This window comes from Polyodon spathula, chromosome 22 (genome assembly GCF_017654505.1).
Source record: "Polyodon spathula isolate WHYD16114869_AA chromosome 22, ASM1765450v1, whole genome shotgun sequence".
Taxonomy (NCBI): domain Eukaryota; kingdom Metazoa; phylum Chordata; class Actinopteri; order Acipenseriformes; family Polyodontidae; genus Polyodon; species Polyodon spathula.
This window is the reverse complement of record NC_054555.1, coordinates 25,936,466-25,955,963: the sequence shown is the minus strand read 5'-3', so window position 1 is coordinate 25,955,963 and position 19,498 is coordinate 25,936,466. Positions and strand designations below refer to the sequence as shown.

At 38.7% G+C, this 19,498-nt stretch overlaps 3 protein-coding genes across 4 annotated transcripts; 1 reads left to right on the top strand and 2 right to left on the bottom strand.

Annotated features, from left to right (window-relative positions):
- Positions 1 to 1,417: 1,417 nt before the first annotated feature.
- LOC121296836 (M-phase phosphoprotein 9-like) lies at positions 1,418 to 13,319 on the bottom strand. Of its 2 annotated transcripts, XM_041222673.1 has the most exons (24): positions 13,208 to 13,319; positions 12,193 to 12,488; positions 11,825 to 11,963; positions 11,166 to 11,255; positions 10,466 to 10,980; positions 9,966 to 10,086; positions 9,627 to 9,717; positions 9,157 to 9,260; positions 8,884 to 9,015; positions 8,066 to 8,568; positions 7,791 to 7,922; positions 7,214 to 7,301; positions 6,903 to 7,118; positions 6,576 to 6,623; positions 6,408 to 6,472; positions 6,077 to 6,178; positions 5,778 to 5,930; positions 5,472 to 5,641; positions 4,980 to 5,147; positions 4,564 to 4,684; positions 4,270 to 4,373; positions 3,835 to 4,082; positions 3,328 to 3,396; positions 1,418 to 3,172 (listed from the first exon to the last, which is right to left on the bottom strand). In XM_041222673.1, the coding sequence occupies exons 2-24, from the start codon at positions 12,450 to 12,452 to the stop codon at positions 3,071 to 3,073; spliced, it is 3,741 nt and encodes a 1,246-aa protein (XP_041078607.1). In that variant the 5' UTR covers positions 12,453 to 12,488; positions 13,208 to 13,319; the 3' UTR covers positions 1,418 to 3,070. The 2 variants fall into 2 exon arrangements, with proteins under 2 accessions (XP_041078607.1, XP_041078608.1); XM_041222674.1 differs by lacking the exons at positions 1,418 to 3,172; positions 3,328 to 3,396 and having other exon boundaries at positions 3,969 to 4,066.
- A 131-nt stretch (positions 13,320 to 13,450) lies between these two features.
- On the top strand, positions 13,451 to 15,948 carry mtrfr (mitochondrial translation release factor in rescue). The gene is made up of 3 exons (XM_041222539.1): positions 13,451 to 13,527; positions 13,710 to 14,009; positions 14,879 to 15,948. Exons 2-3 carry the CDS (start codon positions 13,737 to 13,739, stop codon positions 15,110 to 15,112), a joined length of 507 nt encoding a protein of 168 aa, XP_041078473.1. The 5' UTR covers positions 13,451 to 13,527; positions 13,710 to 13,736; the 3' UTR covers positions 15,113 to 15,948.
- Positions 15,596 to 18,314, bottom strand: LOC121296771 (cyclin-dependent kinase 2-associated protein 1-like). Its single transcript, XM_041222540.1, has 4 exons — positions 18,101 to 18,314; positions 17,101 to 17,201; positions 16,560 to 16,686; positions 15,596 to 16,210 (listed from the first exon to the last, which is right to left on the bottom strand). The coding sequence occupies exons 1-4, from the start codon at positions 18,165 to 18,167 to the stop codon at positions 16,143 to 16,145; spliced, it is 363 nt and encodes a 120-aa protein (XP_041078474.1). The 5' UTR covers positions 18,168 to 18,314; the 3' UTR covers positions 15,596 to 16,142.
- Positions 18,315 to 19,498: the final 1,184 nt, after the last annotated feature.

Genomic DNA, 19,498 nt, shown 5'->3' with positions numbered 1-19,498 from the left:
TTATCATGTGACAATAACAAAGTTACTATAGATAGTCACTTATAATATAATTTAGAATATAAAATAATAATTGAAATCATTCTGATTAAGCAATGTAGGAATGTAGTGAACATACCACACAATTGTACTGATAATGTACAATTGAACATGGTAGAAGTGGTTATAAATGGTAGAATATGGTAACAAGGAAGAACATAATTGCATGCTTCACAATCAGTTTTGTATCCTGTGGCTATTACAAGTTACATGGTGTTTTTTAAAAGCATTCAGCAATTAGCACAAGCCTGAGAGAATGATCACAAATGTGGATGTCCTGTAAATTCGATTTCACTGCACATGCCTGCAGCATACATTACAGTAAGTATATGCAAATGTCATTTTAATAGCTTTTTTTACATCCCCTTACGATTTTGTGGCTTTGCACTTGCCTATAGAATCCTAAATGCAGGTTTGCACAACCCTCCTTACACAAGCCATGTGACAATGTGACCTACCAATTGGTTTTTCCATTGCACAAAAAGTTAAGATAGTTTTGACTACCCTGTTGTGATTTCTGATTGCAGGGTGTCTTTATGGCAGAAAGAAGGGATCTCACCAAGGGGGTCCTCGTAACATTGATACAGACTGAAAGACAGTCGCTGCAGTGCTGTGTTCTATAGGACAGTGCTGCACTAGTTAAACAGTTGATTCAGCTTCAGAGATTTCCATGTTTTTGCTGACTATTACATTTTTCTAGGTCATCATGATAGACAACATGCGTACTATTTACAATAATCAATTAGCATATATAAGCATTTATTGTGGTGCTGTGCTTTTGACATAAAAATCACACACGCTGGTTAAAAATTAATTTTGGGAAAACGCTTGTGTCAGCATAACCTTTTGTGAACATTTTTTTTAGGGCCATTTTAAAGAACATTGGAGACATCGGGCTATACACATTTATACTGCATGTCAGAAGCATAAGAAAAAAGTGGTGGGTTAATTTAGAGGAGGGAGACACTAAGGCCGAATTGAAGCTTGCTTTCCAAAGAACTTCTTAGTACCATGTCTTTGCCTTGATCGTCAGTAGAACAGTTTGTGAAGAAATTCAATACATCTCTGTTGAAAACCAATGGTTTCACATGCTGGATACAGCACTTAAATGCCTTTTAAACAGACTGAATCAACACATTGAAATGAGATGTGGGGGCAGCTGTTCTCACTATGAATTGGGTGGGGTGTAGCTGTTATACGGTATAGAAGTGTTTAGATGGTTGTGAAGGGAAGTGTAGATGATGGACTTGGACTTCATCTAAACAGTATTTCAATCTTGCCCTGAAACTGTGTAGAAACAAAGATATATCAGAAAGGAGAGTAATGGTTGCTTGCTGACTGACTAGTCTAGATTAGAAACAACCACACACATCAACAGATATCCAGTAAACCAATTTAATGTGGAAAAGAGGCATTACAAAGCTATGCATATGATTGAAACATTTTAAGGTGGACTTCAGTGCAAATGCGACACAAATGTGATTTTATTGCATGCATAACAACTTCATTCAGATGACGAGTTCTTATTTGCATCAGACGTTAACTGTCGAAAGTTGCACCAGAACGGTCCATGTAAACAATGCGAGCTGGTTGACTGTGATAAACGCTCCTCCAAATGGCAGGTAATTCTGAACTGGCTCATTTTCACAATACGCTTCCCTTAAACAGGACATAGTGTATTACAACTGCGTAATTACAGTCTGCATAATACCATGTGAATGAAATGAGAATAACCAAAAAAAAACAGAAACACATCTTATAACAGAATAAAATGGCATTTGAGGTACATTTTATTACTGGTAGAAAATTCTGCACATACTGATTTCTTAGTATAGCTACAATTAACAAGGCTCCAATTCTGGAAAATTATATATATTTTTTTTAAATTGACAAGCAAATATAAAATGGCATCATAAGTTACCTGAACAGGATGTGTAAAGCATATATTACTTTATACTCCATATACTATTCTTTAAAAGTGTCCTAAAAAAGTAAAGATTATATAAATTTGACCAATACTAAAAATATACCATAAAAAAGTTTGTGATTTCAGTATTCTGTAATAAAACACATACAAAATATATCCTAGTCACAAAAGTATAAAATATTCTGTGCACCTTGTACAACAATGTTAATATACAATGGGAATGATTTTAAGGGCACAGAGAATAAACTATATATGTTGGTTCTTTGTTTTCTGTGTTTATTTGAGGGACTCTCTTTATAGAAATATTTATTTCGAGCCCATTTTGGTTCTTGAAACATTAAACACGTTCATTGTGCAACAGGTTACAGTGGCTTTGCCACGAAGGGGGGGATTTTTAAAGTTGGTCAAATTGGTCACGCAGGTGCCATTGCTTCACATGTGAATTCGCCAGTGTTGCTTGTACACATTTTTTGTTTCACACAAATGCATCTGAACAAACCACGCCCCTACACGAATATTAATTTCTGTGCAGAGCTGTTTCTAATGCCCAGTTTTCAACATTTATTCTGCTGTCTAGGGGCATTTTCAAAGTGATGGTTCAAAATAAAAAAAATTGTAAATTAAAGTCTTAAAGTTATACAGTGAATTTCTGACACCAGCGTTTTTTAAAATATTTTTTTTGGTGTTTTCTCCTTCATTTTCTTTAACCATGCTAGGATACAACCTCCATTTTTCAGAGTTTTAAATATATATTTTACACATTTTATATTTCAAATATACATTTTTAAGTAAATATTGTTGTCAGTAAAAGTAGTCTACATAAAAGATCTATGTTTAATTAAAATAAGAAAATGCAAAGCTTAAATTTGAAGGTTGAAGACAAAGGGGTTTATATGTTTTCCATCCCACTCCTCGTCTGTCCTACAGTTTTCCTTGTATCTTCATCCGTTACTGTATAAAGTGGCAAATCCAGTTGCACAATTAACAGGTTTCATAATGTTTCAATGAAGAACTCCAGTCTGCTTTAAAAAATAAGCTGTGAAAACAAAGAACCCTAAACGGCATGCTAGTGCAAGTACTGAATGAGCTCATGGCAGATGAAGATTGCTATATATTTGCAGAGGTCCATAAAACATGAAACCTCTTTAAAGTCATACGGATAGATCCCAGGTCCCGGTTGATTTTCTCCAAACGATCTTCCAGGGCTTCCTGAAATAAACAAAGCAAACCCGCTGTTACAACTCAATTTGGGTCCTAAAGTCCAGTTTCAGTTCCACCAACACATTTATATGACTTGACTTCATTTGAATGGAAAGAGTGTTCTGTGTGTTACAGGACTACATAAAAACAGAAATAATTCATACTTCATCTAATTTTGCTTGCAAGGTCACTCTTCCTCCAACGCCTGGTAAACGACTTAACGCAGCCTCAATCTGTTTGGAAGAAAAATATGAACATTTCAGAAGACTCAGCAGATATCAAAAATAAAGCTACTGACGTATGAGAATACAATGTACTGATTTTGCAGAAAATTCTGCTTGTTTTTAATATCAACTTACCTCAAAGCCATTGTTTAATTGCAAAATAGCACTCCGGTGTTTGTCAAATATCTACTTCTTGGGCTGCTGAAAGCACACCCTGTCATGCCTTACTGCTTAATTAAACAATTGTTACACATACACACACATGCGTCAACTAGGGTTGGATTCTATTGCGACTGTCCAGATGGGTGGAATCCATCAGTTTTAAAATTATGTTAACACAACCTGTTTGAAACCTTTGCCAATGCAGTGGTGTTTGACTGAATAGTCACTGATGAAGGTCATCCAAACTTATTGGTTTTAGAACAATTATTTTAATTCTTGTTCTACCTGTTGCTTTTCTTGTGTGAGCTCATCAAAAATCCTCTCCGTTTGTGCCAGCGACTCCATTCTTGCTTTGCAGGTCAGCTCTGTCTCATAGTGCGTCAGTAGCCCCGGGGCGTGGCTTTCTGTATGGACGGCTGTGGTCTTGTCCTCCCAGGCTGATCGACTCGTCACGGCACCCTGCTTCACTGCTTTCAGTGCAGACTCCGTGCGGCTATCAAGTCTCAGTCCAGCGTTGCTTGAATGATAACTTACTATAAAAAATATTGACCAACTTGACAACAACTTTCTAATCATGATGATGATAATATATATTATGCAAGACTCACTAATGTTTTGCTCCAATCCAATGAACAACACTGGTCAATTATTTCAGGCTTCACTAATTTAAAAATGTTTAAATATAACTGTGTGCTCAAAGAGCAGTTTGTATATATTTACCTTCTGGTTCGTCCAAGGAGGTAAACTGAAGTCTCTTTCTAGGGCTGGGGCTATGTGGGGGTGAAGCTGAGGCAACATCACTCTCATCCAATCTCACACCAAACCTGACGAGTTTCAAAATAAAAGTTTATGGAACGGTGATATTTAAAGCACCACAGACAGTAGTCTGGTATGTATATTCTTTAAAGCAAAGGAACAGTCTTTAAAATAATAGTACACAGTAGTGTATATGATTTGTGCTGCATCTTAGTGGACGACAGCTTTCTCCTGTCAAAGTGTATTGAACACATTCACCTAGTCGGAGAGCTCTGATCCTTGCCAAGCAGGTGGCTCATTCCAGGTGAAAAATTCTCTCTTGGGCATCGTTTTGGGCTTGACTTTGCTGCAATAGGGGTTATCATTGTATCTCTTTTAGCTGAAAAACACAGATGTAAATTTTCAACTATTAAAAGTAACCAATATGCTTCCCACAACTAATTAAAGATTTGCAGAAAACTGAAGCCTGCAATTACAATAGCTGTATGTTTGCACTGTGCACTATGTAAAAAATGAACAGAGGTGACTCTGAAAGCATTGTTGAAATATTGGCCGTGTCATTTTTACAAGGACATGCAATCTTAACGTTCAGTGTGAAATGCATTTCCTCAGCACGCCCCCTATCTCCCAACAGGAAACCTTTTTCTAATAATTCGAGGACTGATAAAACCTACTGGGTGTGGAAACAGGGCTGGCTTTCCTGTTGTGAGGAGGCAGAGATGAAGATCTGTTTCCAACAGGGGAGCTGTTTCTCTGGATCTGCACTGGACTGCTGCTTTTCTCTGAAAGCTGACCCCTGCTGCAAGTCTCAGCAAAGCTTACACTAGGTTTACTTCCAAATCCTATAAAAAAAACAAATGCATCTTCCTTTACTTGAATTTTGAAAATATTAAGGAAACTTAAATTCAATGACAAACACTGACTGGAATGTCTTCAAAATGAAATGCACTCTCTCACTGTTTTCACATGTCTATCTGGCATCAAACATTATTCATATTTTAAAACTTTCCTCCAAAGTGCAATTTGCATGACTTAAGGACATTTAAATGTGAAGTATTAAGTCATCTTACTTATTGTTTGTTTTTTCCCCTTCTCTTTCAATAAAAACACACATTGAAGTGAAAAATATTCCCAGTATAAAAATAAATGAACACTGCATTCCATACGTGAGTCGCTGGCGCCTGATTTCCTCAGTGCCCGTCCCTCTGTAGCTTTTGTCCCATCCAGCTCAATCAGGGCCTTCATTATAGGAGTGAGGGCAGGGTCTCTTTTCAGCTCCTCTTTTGCCGCAGTATTTTCCCTCTGAGTTGCGTCTTTTTCAGGAGGAGAATAACACCTGTGAGTAAAGACATCTCTGTGAAGTTTGGAGCAGCGCGATTTACCCAGTCACTCAGGTCGTGGGATTGAGAGTTATTAACTTTTTTTTTTCTATCGTATATTTTGTATGCGTTTGATTTTCTGGGTCACCGTACCTGCTGCTGTTCTCATATAAATCATTCTCCAGAGGCTGTCCTGTGAAAATTGAATAGTCAGCTCCAGGAGTCAGCAACTTTCTTCTGTTAGCATCAAGGTCAGCAGGGGCTTTACTGGGAGAGCGATACACGTCAGGGTGGTGGAGCAACAGGCTGGGGAAAACAAAGGGAAAACTATACCAACCACACAACTATTGGAATGAACATACAATGGCATGCACAATCTCTCACAAAAACATACAAAGCAATTCATTTGAAGCCAAAGCTGTAATAAAATAAACAGAAACACCTACACGTACCCAACTCCTGATGCTTGTGAATGACTCTGAGTCGTGTGACGGTGTTTCATAATGTTTTCATGTTCAAGCTGTTTTATTTGAGCTTCAAGTTTTGAAATAATTCTGAAACAAAATACAAATTTAACAACTCATTTTTATAAAAACAATTTGTACTGGATCTCAATCTTTAATGATCACAGAATAAAACAATAATATCTAATATTACAGTACTTTACAATAACTGTCATTGCACAGCAAGTGGCATCTGAGCCATACACTCACTAACAAACATGTATAGAAACAAAAGGGTAGAAAACAGACATTTTCATAGCTCAGAAATAAGATATTTTACCTCTTTAGTTCAGATATCTGTGTCTTTGCGTCAAAAAGCTTGTTTTCAGTTGATGCCAATGTATCCTAATAAAAGGAAAAAATGATAAACAGCAAAACAAACACAGAATTATCGAAATCTACAATTGACAAAGGGTGGTCAATATATATTTTTAAGAATATTTTTTACCTTAACCCTTTCATGCTCCTTTCCCAGAGACTCGTATTCCACTAGAAGCTGAAACACAAATAAACAAATCAAAGATCCCTGTGGCACTGGGTGTTGCAGCTACAGCATTCCAGGGTACGAGAAAACAAGAGTGCAAGTCTCAGCAGTAAGCATGCTACTTGATAAGCATATATTAACAGATGTGCTGTTTTCAACCCTGTTCTTGTCTTAAGTGATATAAATAACAGAATTTTTAAAAACGTAAATGCTGTCCTCCACCTTATTTTTAACCAAGACCCAGTTAGTTTTGCAGGCAGAGTCAGTCGTCCTGATCCCTTAACAACTTACATCCTGTAACATCTTGTGCTCCTTTCTCATTCTGGCCTCTTTATCGTCCGTGACCTTGCACGCATTCTGAAATGCCTCTTCCAGGTTTCTCAGCCTGGCTTTCAGCTTGTTCACAGCATTATCCTTGTCTTTGTTACTGCTCTTCATTTCGTCAAGGCGCTGCTGCAGGACTTGAGCAGCGGTGCTGGCTGTTTCATAGCGATCAGGCCAATCCAGCTGGGGAAAATAAATAAATAAATAAATCAGTGGGATTTCCTTTAATGCAACATTGCTGGACTGGCCACAGAAGGAAGACCCAGGCAGCAACTTACCAGCTGTTTTTCTAACAACCGGTTCTTATTTTCCTGGTCTCTTATACGACTGCTTGCCTCAGTTAGTGCTCTTTCTAGATGGTCACACCTGCCATTAGGAAATTAACATTAATAGAAAATCTACAGAATGCCAATTAAGTCATGCAGTGAAATATTGGGGTGTGTTCTAGAGCGCAGTGCACAGTTCACTTCTTTCCTTTTTACAGTATATGTGTTCTGTATGATTTCTCTATTGTTGTGTCTGCTTTGATCATCCTTTGCCTGGTTAACTACTCCAGCAAAAAAATATACTTCCAAAAAGACCCATCAAGTTGCACAGGCTGCAGTGCACAATGCTTCACTTTTAGCCTTTAGAGAAAACATTTTCAGGAAGAGTTAGCATGCATGCCAAACCTAAGCAGAAACAACAAATCACAGAAAATGCAGGTAAGGTTTTATTACATTCAGAGAATATAAAGTTTGCTTTTAATAGCTAAAAATGCAATAGCTATATTCCAATTCTGATCTCATATTAATAGAACATACTAATTTAAATAACTACAAACAGTTGAGTTTTTTTTTTGTTACAACAGATTACCTTTCTTGGAGATTCTGATTAGGCCTTATTACAGTCTCGAGCTGTTGTTTCAAGCTAGTAATCTCAGATTCATAGTAAGCACGAAGATCTGCGACATGACGAGAATGCTTCTCTCTCAGGTTCTGTCGCACCCTGAAAAAAAAAAAAAAAAAGAAAAAAAAGATTTTACTTATGCAATTAAATAACCTGCTCGAAACACCAAACAAAGGTCTATGCCATATATATTGCTCAATAAAATTCAGGTTGGTTGGAAAACACAATGGGGCAAAACGTACAGTGACGAAACAACAGGGTCCTCCAAGGAGGACAAGGATATGGTTCTGTCTGAACCCCTGGCTCCACTGGCATGCAGAGACAGGCTGCTCTTCATTCTAGACGGTGGGGTGAGGGTTGAGCAGCTCCCTTCATCATCCGTGTTGGACAAGCTATCGTTCTGAATGCCGTTACGGAAAGCTGGATGCTGTCCATTTGTACAAACGGCTTTCTGAGAGGTAGAACAAAGACTCCTGTTCTTGCTTGGTAAAGCACTTTTTTGTAAACGTCTACGCGTCACATTTATCTGTGCTGCTGACAAGCTACTGGCGTTTGAAATGGAATCGGTGTCAGTATGGCTTTGAGAAGGCGCTTCTGCCATGGAGTCTGGACTAACTGCATCCCCGGCAGCTGCTGAAGGCTTGGGTTCTTCAAGGAATGATGCAGTATTGAAATGAGAAGGTGAGGAAAACAACGAATCCCTGTCAGCTGGCTTCATGTGAAGTGTTGGATCTAGGGTCAAAACCTAAAAAAAAAAAGGATAAATATTCTATTAAAGATTAAAACAGATTTTACATTTAGGCAAAATATTAAAATTTCATGTTTTTCCCTTATCCCCAAGGCTTGAGTGTAGCTTGCATGCTTGTCAGCATAATGCAAATCACTGCAACTAACAGATGCATTTTTACACTGATTACATTCTGAGCAAAATGTACTTAGTCACTTTCAGGTGCCTATGAAATTATACATACTAATCTGGGATTCCAAAGCTGTTACTGAACTATTGCACAATACAATAATCAAGGATCTACTGAAATTATTTTTTACAAATGTACCTTACCTGTGGAGTGGACTGACTTGGGTCAAACTGGGAAGAATAAGGATCCCTGTCCTGAATGTTTGCGTCTCCCTTTTGCTTCAAATGATAGATTTGTTTAAGAGAAGCAGGTAGCCTTGGCTCCTCTGTGTGATGCTAAAGGTTAAAAACAGATGAATTGAGAAATCAGGGTAATCACTGACTTGAAATATCACTTCACATTGGATTTAGAAGTTAATATAACGGTCCCGTCTTAAGTTAACATGTACTGTAGTTACATATAAATAGCATGCATACCAGATTGATAGACTCATCTTGCAAGTAAAAATAAGACCCATTTTCCAAGTTCTCCGGCAAGGAGCGGTACAGTTCACTTTCATCCAGTTTCCAGTATGTAAGACCTATACATAATTCACAGTAAAAAAAAAAAATTAAAAAAAATTCAGCCATTGCCACAAATTAGGATGAGCAGCTATAAGCGAGTCAAATGTCAAACCTTTCATAATAAACATTATGTGCCAATGTATAAAAACATTCTAAAATATCCTGTTAATGCACCAAAATTCATGTGTCACTATTATGTACCAATAGGGTTATCTAGGTCCAGGACACCTGCAAGTCAAATCTGACTGGGTGACGCTGTAGACTGCAACTTTGATTCTACTGAGATATGTTGAGGGGTAAAGGAATAAGTACTAAATCAGAGGGTTTAAACACAGTAATAAAATCATGCAGGGAAGAATACCATAGCGCTGAGGTTTCTTTACCTGAAGCTTCAGACACAAGGGAATCTGGGCTATCATTTCGTTTCACTAGGAAGAAGGAATGAGGCGACTGTACAGCAGAGCAAGAACGAATCTGAATTAAACACAAAAATTCAATCAAAGTGTGCGTTTTATGTTCACAGCTGAATTTGGTTGACAGAGAGGTTTCTAAGGCAGTCAACAGAATCCTTATTAACCAAATATTTTGTATGCCTAGAATATTTTAGCTCATGTTCATCCCAAAACCCTGAAAGACCCAAAAATACAGCCAGGCCTGCACTTCATCCCAGTCACCAGGGACTGTCATTCATTACAAATCTATGAACCTCACTGAGCACTTACATCTTTGTGATGGTCTGGACTCCTGTTCCTTTCTGCCTGCTCTTCCTGGCGTGTGTCCTGCACAGCTCTGCTCTTATTCTGCTTATGCTTTTGCTTCTGTGCCCATGATGTCAACAGCTGACTGTAATACACATAACTGTCTTAAAAACTATTAACATGCAACCCCGACTGCAAGGGTGACATTGCCTAAGTTTTTATAGTCAGGAAAGTTAATGGTGTAGAGGGGGGGGGGGGGGGGGGGGGGGGGGGGGGGGGGGGGGAGTCTGCATATGACAGCAAAACTAAGGGGATATGAAAACGCTAATTCATAACATACATTGAATATTTACTCATAGGTGCTATTTTTCTCAACCCATACATTTCTGCGATTACCTTACTGTGCAACAGCTTAAGAGGGAGGTATACAAGTCTAATGTATTCTATACCTAATCAGATCTTTCCATATTTCAAAATTATTTATTAGCAGTTACATGACATTTGTAAAACTATCCAGTACCTACCCATTCATTTTCCTTTGATCAACTGACAGGTTTGGATTGGTTTGCTTACTGCCTGCAGGAGAAACGTTGCACATTTTTTCCTGAGCAGTCCGTAATTCAGGCTGAGAGTTATTTCCTTTAGAAACCCTGTCTGACTTAAATGGGCATGACAGGTTTTCTGAGGGATAGAGAGCGTGCCCTGCATGCTTTCCCTTCAAGGTGTCCTTGCCGTTACTGGAGTCCACGTGTTTGTTTAAACTATGTTCCGAGGCACTCATCCCAAACTCACTGCTCAGTAAAACAGCAAAAGCAGAGTCCTCTGGATTCGTGTCCAAGGAATTTTGCTGTCTTCCTATTTCACCAGGGTTGGGATGTACGGAAGTCTGTTTGTGCAGCAAAAAGGGTTTTGAATGGCATCTGTTAAGTATTCCTAATAAAACAGAGTTATCAGGAAACACAGCAAACGCTTCACTGTTGTGCAGGGGGTTCTGCTTCTTCTTTATCTGGACTAAAGCTTTGATTTCATCCTGTATGAGCTGAATTAGAGAAAAACATAACAAATTATATTTTAAACAAAGCTCAAATTGCCACCAATACACAGATCCACAGCCTAATAGTATATCCAAGAGAAATACTAAGGTGATATTAGCTTCATTTGAAACACCTATAACATGGTTTTAAGATGCTATTTAAAAAAAAAACAGTTAATGCATGGGCTTACTTGAATCTGGCACTGGTACTGTTCATGTTGGGCAAGAATTAGATCTTGGTACTGCTTCTCCACCAGTTGGAACAGCTGGAGCCATCTGGCCTGTTTAGAATAAGGACATTCTCATGAATGTAAAATATTCCATTTACAACAAGCTATAACATGTATCACTTGTTAAAATACACCCAGATCTGTACTGAAACCCCCTGAAATGATAAAGTATTGCACTATCGCTTGGCTTCTACACTGGAGTCATTTCGGTTCAAAATAACAAGAGACAGTGTTTTTTCTACTTATGGTGCTTTTCAGTGTGGAGCAGCTGTGCCCTGGTCTGTGCAAATGTTGCCAGGGATATACATGCAGAAAGGAGAGGAGTGCCACGAGGCAGAATGTAGCTCAGTCGGAGGAATCATGGTAATTGGATCACAGCAGTGCCTCGCTGGCGAGATCCAAAATGTGAACGCAGTGCTCATGATATAAGGCTATGGAAATGGAATGAATGCAGCCCCTACATTATCGTACAAAATGAGGGACTTTCTCTTACTGTGACATCGCCAGTAAACTACTGAGATCCTCAGGTGGCCTTACAGAAACAGGTACATTGGTTAGTTTTGGATTGCGTGCAAAGCATAACAGCAGCGATATATTCCATCCGTGACTGTCCTCCTTACCTCACAGTTCTTCCAAATCTCTGGGTCACATTCTCCGCTTATCTGGATGTCTTTCACTAGAGCTGTTAGGTTTTCAATAGGACTGGGGTTTATGGAAGGTAGATTTCTCCCTGAGCCGAGCGTTTCATCTGCATTTACTCTGCAACATATAAAAAACAACGACTGTCTAAAAACACAATCTTATTTTTTATTAAAAATATAATACTAAGATGATGGAAAAGGCCACTGAGAACATGCATTTAACAATGTTGTCACACTTTTACATACAAAACCACTTACACTATATTCTCAAATACTACTTTAAACAAAGGTCGTGCAAATACATAGTGCACATAATCTTGCATTTTTCACACAGTACCACACAGTACCTGCTCTTGTTTGAGCTGTGCTGTATTGCAGTTCTAGGGTCAGTGCTGTTCGTCAGTTCTGGGGAAGACTGGAAGAATCCTTTCACTGTTTTGACAGGCTTTGCAGGAGAGTTCTCTATGTCTGCTCCTGGCTGGATTGGGGGGCTGTCCTCTGATATGATGGAGGACTCGCTCTCTTTAGTGCCATTGCTCTCAACATTTTCATGGCTCACACCAGCAGAATAGCACACATCTTCAGATATACTGTCATCTGTGGACATCCTTAGGTTCCCTTGTTATTAGTGACTGCCTGACACCTATTTATAAAAAAATATATATACACACACACATTTATATAACCATGTAAATTTCTATGTGGACCCATATTGCTAACTATGTCACAAGACACACATTTCAAAAGACTTAAGGTTGTAACTGTAACTCATGAAGTCGTACCGCATTTAAAAATAATACTGCATTTAATATTATTGCATGACATTAACGTTGTGTTTGTTTTGGTCTATAATTATGACCCCCTTCAGGCACTCCATGTTCTTCCACCAAACGCCATCCTTCAATCCTGCTGTACTGACCGTCCCATGATATAACGGTTCTGATGGCCATATAATTCAGTCATCAATAACATTCTCTAGCTAGCAAGCAGATAGTGGCGCTGCGGTGTCATTTCAATCAAAATGAACAGCAACCTTCACACTCGAGAGGTAAATACCGGTAACACTTCTCTCTCAGTTTAACGATTTGAAATAAAACCAAATGTGTATACAGACGTTAGTGCGCAACGCACCGCCATACCGAGAGTGTAGGACTGTACAGGTATATCAGTTTCGAGTGATGTGATGATAACATGAAAATAATTACTGCTGTGCAAAAAATAGGCTTCATCTGGTCTCCACAACTTACATTTAACCCCGCATTGGTTTAAAGAGAATAACAGCAAATGGGCTTGAAGTGCATTCAGTGTAGCTTGCTTTTAGACTGCATTATTACATGTAAAAATGTTTAAGCTTGGACTTACCAACATACTCGCCCCACATTTGTATTTGTACCGTAAACCCGCGAGAAACGGATCTTCCAGTTTTAGTCTGGCATCTGTCAACGGTAACCAAAAAAAAAAACAAAAAACCCAAAACGCCTTGAAGCCTCTAATTGGTTGACGCATTTCGAAAGCTAAAGTGCCGATTGGCTGAATGGACCTTCTTCTTCGGTTAGAACGCTTTATCGGAAATGTGATTGGCTTGTCAGCTTTGAAATCAACACAACACGGGGTTGCATTGGCTGCACGTTTCCAGCGCTGTGGTGGGTGGCAGAAGGAAGCGATCGATTTTGTTCAAGGAGGTGAGGATTACTGTGTTTGTACAAATATCAAAGGTGACAGTTCACAAGTCGCGTTGAAAATATCAAGCTTTGACTTTAAAAACAAACAAACAAACATGCATTGGAGTACACTGTATATATTCCAGGGAAAGGTAAGATATACTGTTGACCTTGCATTTAATTTAATTTAATTTGTTTTACAGATTCAGCACAGGAGGAGGTTTACTCTGATGTCATCATCTATTTGGTCTAACCTTTTTATGGTTTGTTCACGAGCGGTGGGACAATGGAAATTTCCAGGAAGCCTCGTTTTTTTGTCTGGTAGGACGAGACTGCCGTGCATTCAGAGCGCAGGAAAGAGAGACGCGCCGGATCTGGTTTCTATCAATGAGGGGGAACTCGAGGAGCAGTTTGTGAGAGGGCGTGGACCCGGGGGACAGGCCACCAACAAAACCAACAACTGTGTGGTGCTGAAGCACATTCCATCTGGAATCGTGGTGAAGGTAAAAGACCATGCCCGAGAGGGTCTGGAGCAGGGTTTTATATTATTATAAATACATTGTACACTGTATTACTGAGTGCCGTTGTTTGTATTCCACTGTGTATCTGTGTGCTTACAGTTTTGGATGATGGAACCCTTTAAAGACATTCTAAAGTTAAGGATGGAAGTAAGACACCCATTGCATAGCTTTTTGATCCATTCCTGGTTTTGCTACCTTTTTAATAAGACACACCTGAGCTTGTGTTTATAGTGTGGCTAATCATACTTATGTTTAACTGAAACCGCTATGTCTTATTTCCAACCCTGGTAAATCCATTCAAATGTTCTTATTTTTGTGTATTGTACCCATACCTTTTATGATTGCAATTGTTTTCAGTGGTTCTAATTTCAATTACGTCAGTACTGTGCTTTCAGGATTGCTTCTCTGTTCTGGCTACCTGCCATAGATATGTACAGTAACATAAGCTAGATCGGCCAGTGTCTTTTATAGGAGAAGCCAGCGCCATAACAGTGGATTACCAGAAAAGTAAAAAAAAGTAGTAAAATTAAAAAAAACATTATCCAAAGTGCCATAAGAACCACGCAGAGTGAAATTTGGAATTACTCTTCAAGCGGTCAGTGCAGTTAAATCTGTAGGGATCAGACAAAAGATGCCTTATGTTGGTAGAATTGTGTTGCTGATCGTTTGGTGATTTCTCCTGCCAAGTTTCAGTGCTCTGCGATGGATTTGGTTTCACCACAGCAGCCTTACAAATAAGCATAGTGACTTGATAACTAACTAGTCTGTGAAAATGCATTTAGAACACATCTTGTGTTCATAGTGCTGGGGCTGTGTTGACAAAGGTTTGTTTGTTGTCTTTTTAATTGCAGTGTCACCAGACACGGTCGGTGGAGACCAACAGAAAGAGAGCCAGAACAATTATGCAGGGGAAGCTTGACGTTTTCTACAAAGGCGAAGACAGTGACATTGTGAAAAACCGCAAAGAAGCTGAGTGGAGGAAGCAAGACAAAAGGAAGAAGGCAAAAGACATTTTAGAAAAGAAGAAAGAGTTTAAAGGAAATCTTCAACCAGATTCCAAACAAAGTGAGGAAACCGACTCCTGAAAGTGTTTAAATGTGTTCTCCGAAGACAAGCTGCCTTGAGTTATGAAATGACAACATCAGAAATAGGGTTTTCTTTCTCTGACCCAGGGGGAAAGAAAGCTGCGAGATATAAGCGTGTGCTACGGTTATAAAGGGTGGTGGAGCGAGTGAGACAGAACATGACCATATTGAAATTATAAATGGGACTGGATTTCTGGTGATTTTGAAAAGGGTGTGATGTTTTGTTTTTTATTATTGTCTTTAAAATAGACACAAAAACACCAAAGGTACAGTTGTATCCCAGTTTGTTACATTGCCATTCAGCAATGATTTAGTACATTTCTGAGAGTGGGAACTTTGAATTCTGGGTACTCAAGTACTTATTCATGCATCTAACAGAAGTTGTCTGTAAAACCTATTAAAATATATAATTTGTATATAAGGGTGCACAGGTATATATAATGGAAGGTACAACTGAAAATTAAAAACTGTGAAAATTGCAGATTTAATGAAAATAAGTTTTATTACACTGAGTAATAAATACATACAAAGATGCAAATAATGGCTTTATTACAATAGTTTATCCAAACCCAGTATGTGGTATTTTTGGCACTATTAGTTACTCTGCCTCCTAAGTGTGTCAAAAATATGAAATCTTAGGACTGGTTCTCTGTCATTAAATGCCCCTACTACAGTCTAACCCTGTACAAGCCATGCAGTTTTTAGTTTATAAATTAGGAGATCTGGCTACCAAGCATGCAAAGTCATTAGTTTCTCTTTCTATGAAGTCAAGAAAAGGTGATAGGTTCCCAAATGGGGGAAAAAAAAAAGTATTAAAGTATGCAAATTCCTGTCAAGTATAGTTTTATATACTGGTCTTTAACTTTGTTTTTTTTTTTTTTTTGTTTTTTCTTTCCTCAGGCCAGCAGTCAAATTAGTTTTTAAGGACAATAGTTTAGCTTTCCTGAATGAGAATGGTTAGAAGGTAGGCTTTCAAAGTGATGTTGTTTTTGTCAGTTTTAAATGGAGTTGAAATGTTTCATTCCAGCAGCTAGGATCTTGCATTCCTCTCGGTTTCAGCCAGGCATTCCCGTACCAGTCCTCTAGCATGAATGATACCTTTAAAAGAATGAGAAATAGCTTTGATTTGCTTATTCACCGTTCTGTGAGAACAATACAGAATATAACAGAACACTCAACGTGAACTAAATTACACCACGCCCAGAGCATAAAATACAAACAACAAACAGACTGCAGTCTCTTAATAACCAACAGCAGTGGCAATATTAAAATAACCACAATATACTAACAAAGCACATCGGGGAGCACCTCCATAGACATTTACAAAGAGACAAGAGAAATAAAAACAAGAGCCGAAAAGTGGCGTCACAAACGTTTGACATTTGAGTGTTTTAAGTTACGGGTGGAGTCGCAAGATATTAAAGTTAGTAAAGTAAATGATTTTCACCTCGTTTTAGTCTCTCCATGGCACTTTTGCTTCCAGCATACGTTGGTCTAATTTCTTTCCCTAGCTCTTCAATAATAGATAGAAGTTCTGCATATTTGCTTTGAGGCACTTGATTACCACTGCTCCCCTGTCACGCAATATGAAAAAAAAGAAAGTTAGATTACATCAAGCACACCTGTAATCATAAATGATCATTTCAAATAGTATCTATAAAAAGAATCAGGACTGTAATGATCTTGGTCAATCCTGGTGTATACACACAAACCCAGCTCACAGTTCTGCAGTTACAGCTGTGTGTATACACACAAACCCAGCTCACAGTTCTGCAGTTACAGCTGTGTGTATACACACAAACCCAGCCCACAGTTCTGCAGTTACAGCTGTGTGTATACACACAAACCCAGCCCACAGTTCTGCAGTTACAGCTGTATCAGTATCCACAGCAGGTCCAGTTTTAATTGCACTTGCTGGTTCCTGTGCAGACTCAGTGGAAGGCAGGTGGAAATAATAATTATAATAATATAACAATATGGTTCTTTACCTGTGGGAACCCTAACGATGGCGGCCCATAGTCGTTCACTAGGGGCCTGTAAGACACTACGGATGCTGCTAAGCTTGTGGAAGGAGAATGGACATTTCCAACTGAAAAAAAAACAAGATGAATCGTGCAGTTTTAGGTATGCTTACTTCTACAAATGTGAGAATAACGTTTACTGCAGTTCATGGCAGGTCATGATCACTGTTGCTATTCCACCAGACTCCTAGGAATACGTTTTATTTTGTATAGTATTCCATAGTGTGGGTCGAATGGGGTTTTTACCCCAGTACAATCAATGCACACTGGGTTGATCAATATCTGCATGTAAACGATTGCATTTTGGAATACAGACTGATAACTGGCCCATTTTGTGAATGTGCATTAATGCTGATCGGTCTTTTTCCCGCCAGAAAATTCCTATTTGTACACACATACATTATGGGTAAACAACAATGGGGTGAACCGATGAGCTTAAGCATTATTTTTATTAACAGGCGGACAATAGATATATGCACGTACACATACAGTGCAGATGTATAGGGCTTCAGAAATGTGTGCCCTACAGTTCCCGTATTTAACTATGTGGCATGTAATACCGCCTATCTGACACTAGGTGTCCTCGGCGGACAAAAAAAGAACATTCCTGATCCCGATCAATCACCAGCCCCGGGCGACCATGGAAGAAACCAAACTGGCTCATTAAAAAAGCCAAAGGGATACATTTTCTTACAACGTTATAATACATAGATCAACGCCAACAAAGGCGGGTACCGGGGATCACGGACTCGGTTAATCCGGACTCTGTTATCCCCGTTTACTTACTTTACAGACGTAAAAAAAAAGCTTTTATGATTAGTAATAATGGCGGATATGAATCAGCTCTCAGGATCTGACCCTACATATATAACTGGACAAAAAACTACAGACACGGGCTTTCCCCAGGTATTCATTGTAACAATAAAACAGTGATACAGTTGCGGGTAAACAGACATTTCTGGCTTACCCTGGTTCACGGAGGTTCCGGGAATGTGCGAGTGGAGGCTGGGTTTGTAGGACATTCCCAGAGACATTATAAATTAAACAAATTAAAAATGTCCTGAAATTCCGTGAAGCGTCTCTGTCTCTCGCAGACACTTTTTGTTGTTTACAGCAGCAGCACCGGCAAATATGGCCGTCAATTTATATTGACACCCACAATGCAATCTATCATCGTAATGATGGTACATTTATACATTATAACAGATTGAGCAGAAAACGCCGGGCATCAACAAAACTATTCCGAAACACAACATATTTCAGCTACTTTATATAACTCGCTTTTTTTTTCTTAAAAGGTTACAATGTAACCGCTTTTATATGATAGCACTTTATTTTTGTCAAGTTGTAAGCAAAAAAACAAAAACAAAAATACTAACCGCTGTAAACTTTGCAACACTTTTATTAGCTAGCATTTTTAAAACTGTTCAGACATTGTCTTTAATAATATCAGGGGCGATGATAAGTTATGTTACACATTAAATGATACATGCCTCATTATTTAAGGAGTTGTTTGCAAGCATGTATATTTTATTACGTTATTTTTTATGTTTTTTTATAAAACCAATGACAGGCAATACACTACTCGCAAGAAGTGAGTTCTCTTTTTAGTATCCTTTAATATGATAATAATATTTATCTGGGGCTGTGCATGCATTTCTACCTTTCCCGGTTTAGTCAGTGGATTTAATCTACATTGTGCGATACGTGACGTGAAACGAGCGAGGTGCATTACAATATTTATAGGTTTCTACGATTAAATAGCGTTTCTATCGAGTTACAATTAAACTGTGACAGTGTTATTGCAAGTATACAAAAAAAAAAACATTTCCCCACTATTTTCAGTTTAATGGGACCGTTTTTTTTCTTTTTTTTTTTAATTCCTTTGTGTTTCACAATATTTAAATCCACGAGGCCAAGGCATTGGTTCTGGCGTTGGAAATGAGGCCGATGTGGCAGGTTTAACCCTTTCCTGTCCTGCACCACCGATATACCCTCCCCCACCTTTTGGCACCAGCATGCAGCGAGGATCCAGAAATACACCGCAAGGCTGGGATAATTAACTTCAGTTTCAATAACAGGAACGTTTTCAAGTTAAGCTAAACTGAGTAGAGTGTCTGTTGTTAGTTATATCAGTGTTGTGCCCCCCCCCCCCCCATTTAAAAAACAACAGCAGGTATGTATCTGTTATAAGGTCATGCCCTCTTTATCCTGGTCAGATGTGGAAGTGGAGATGTTGTGCTGGGTCAAGAGTTAGTTATATACTGGTTCAGGAAATGAATACAAGTCCCCTTTCTAGAGCGAGTGTTGTCTACACACTGGAATTAAAGTTACTGCTGTAAATCTGTGCTGGGGGTCCTACACT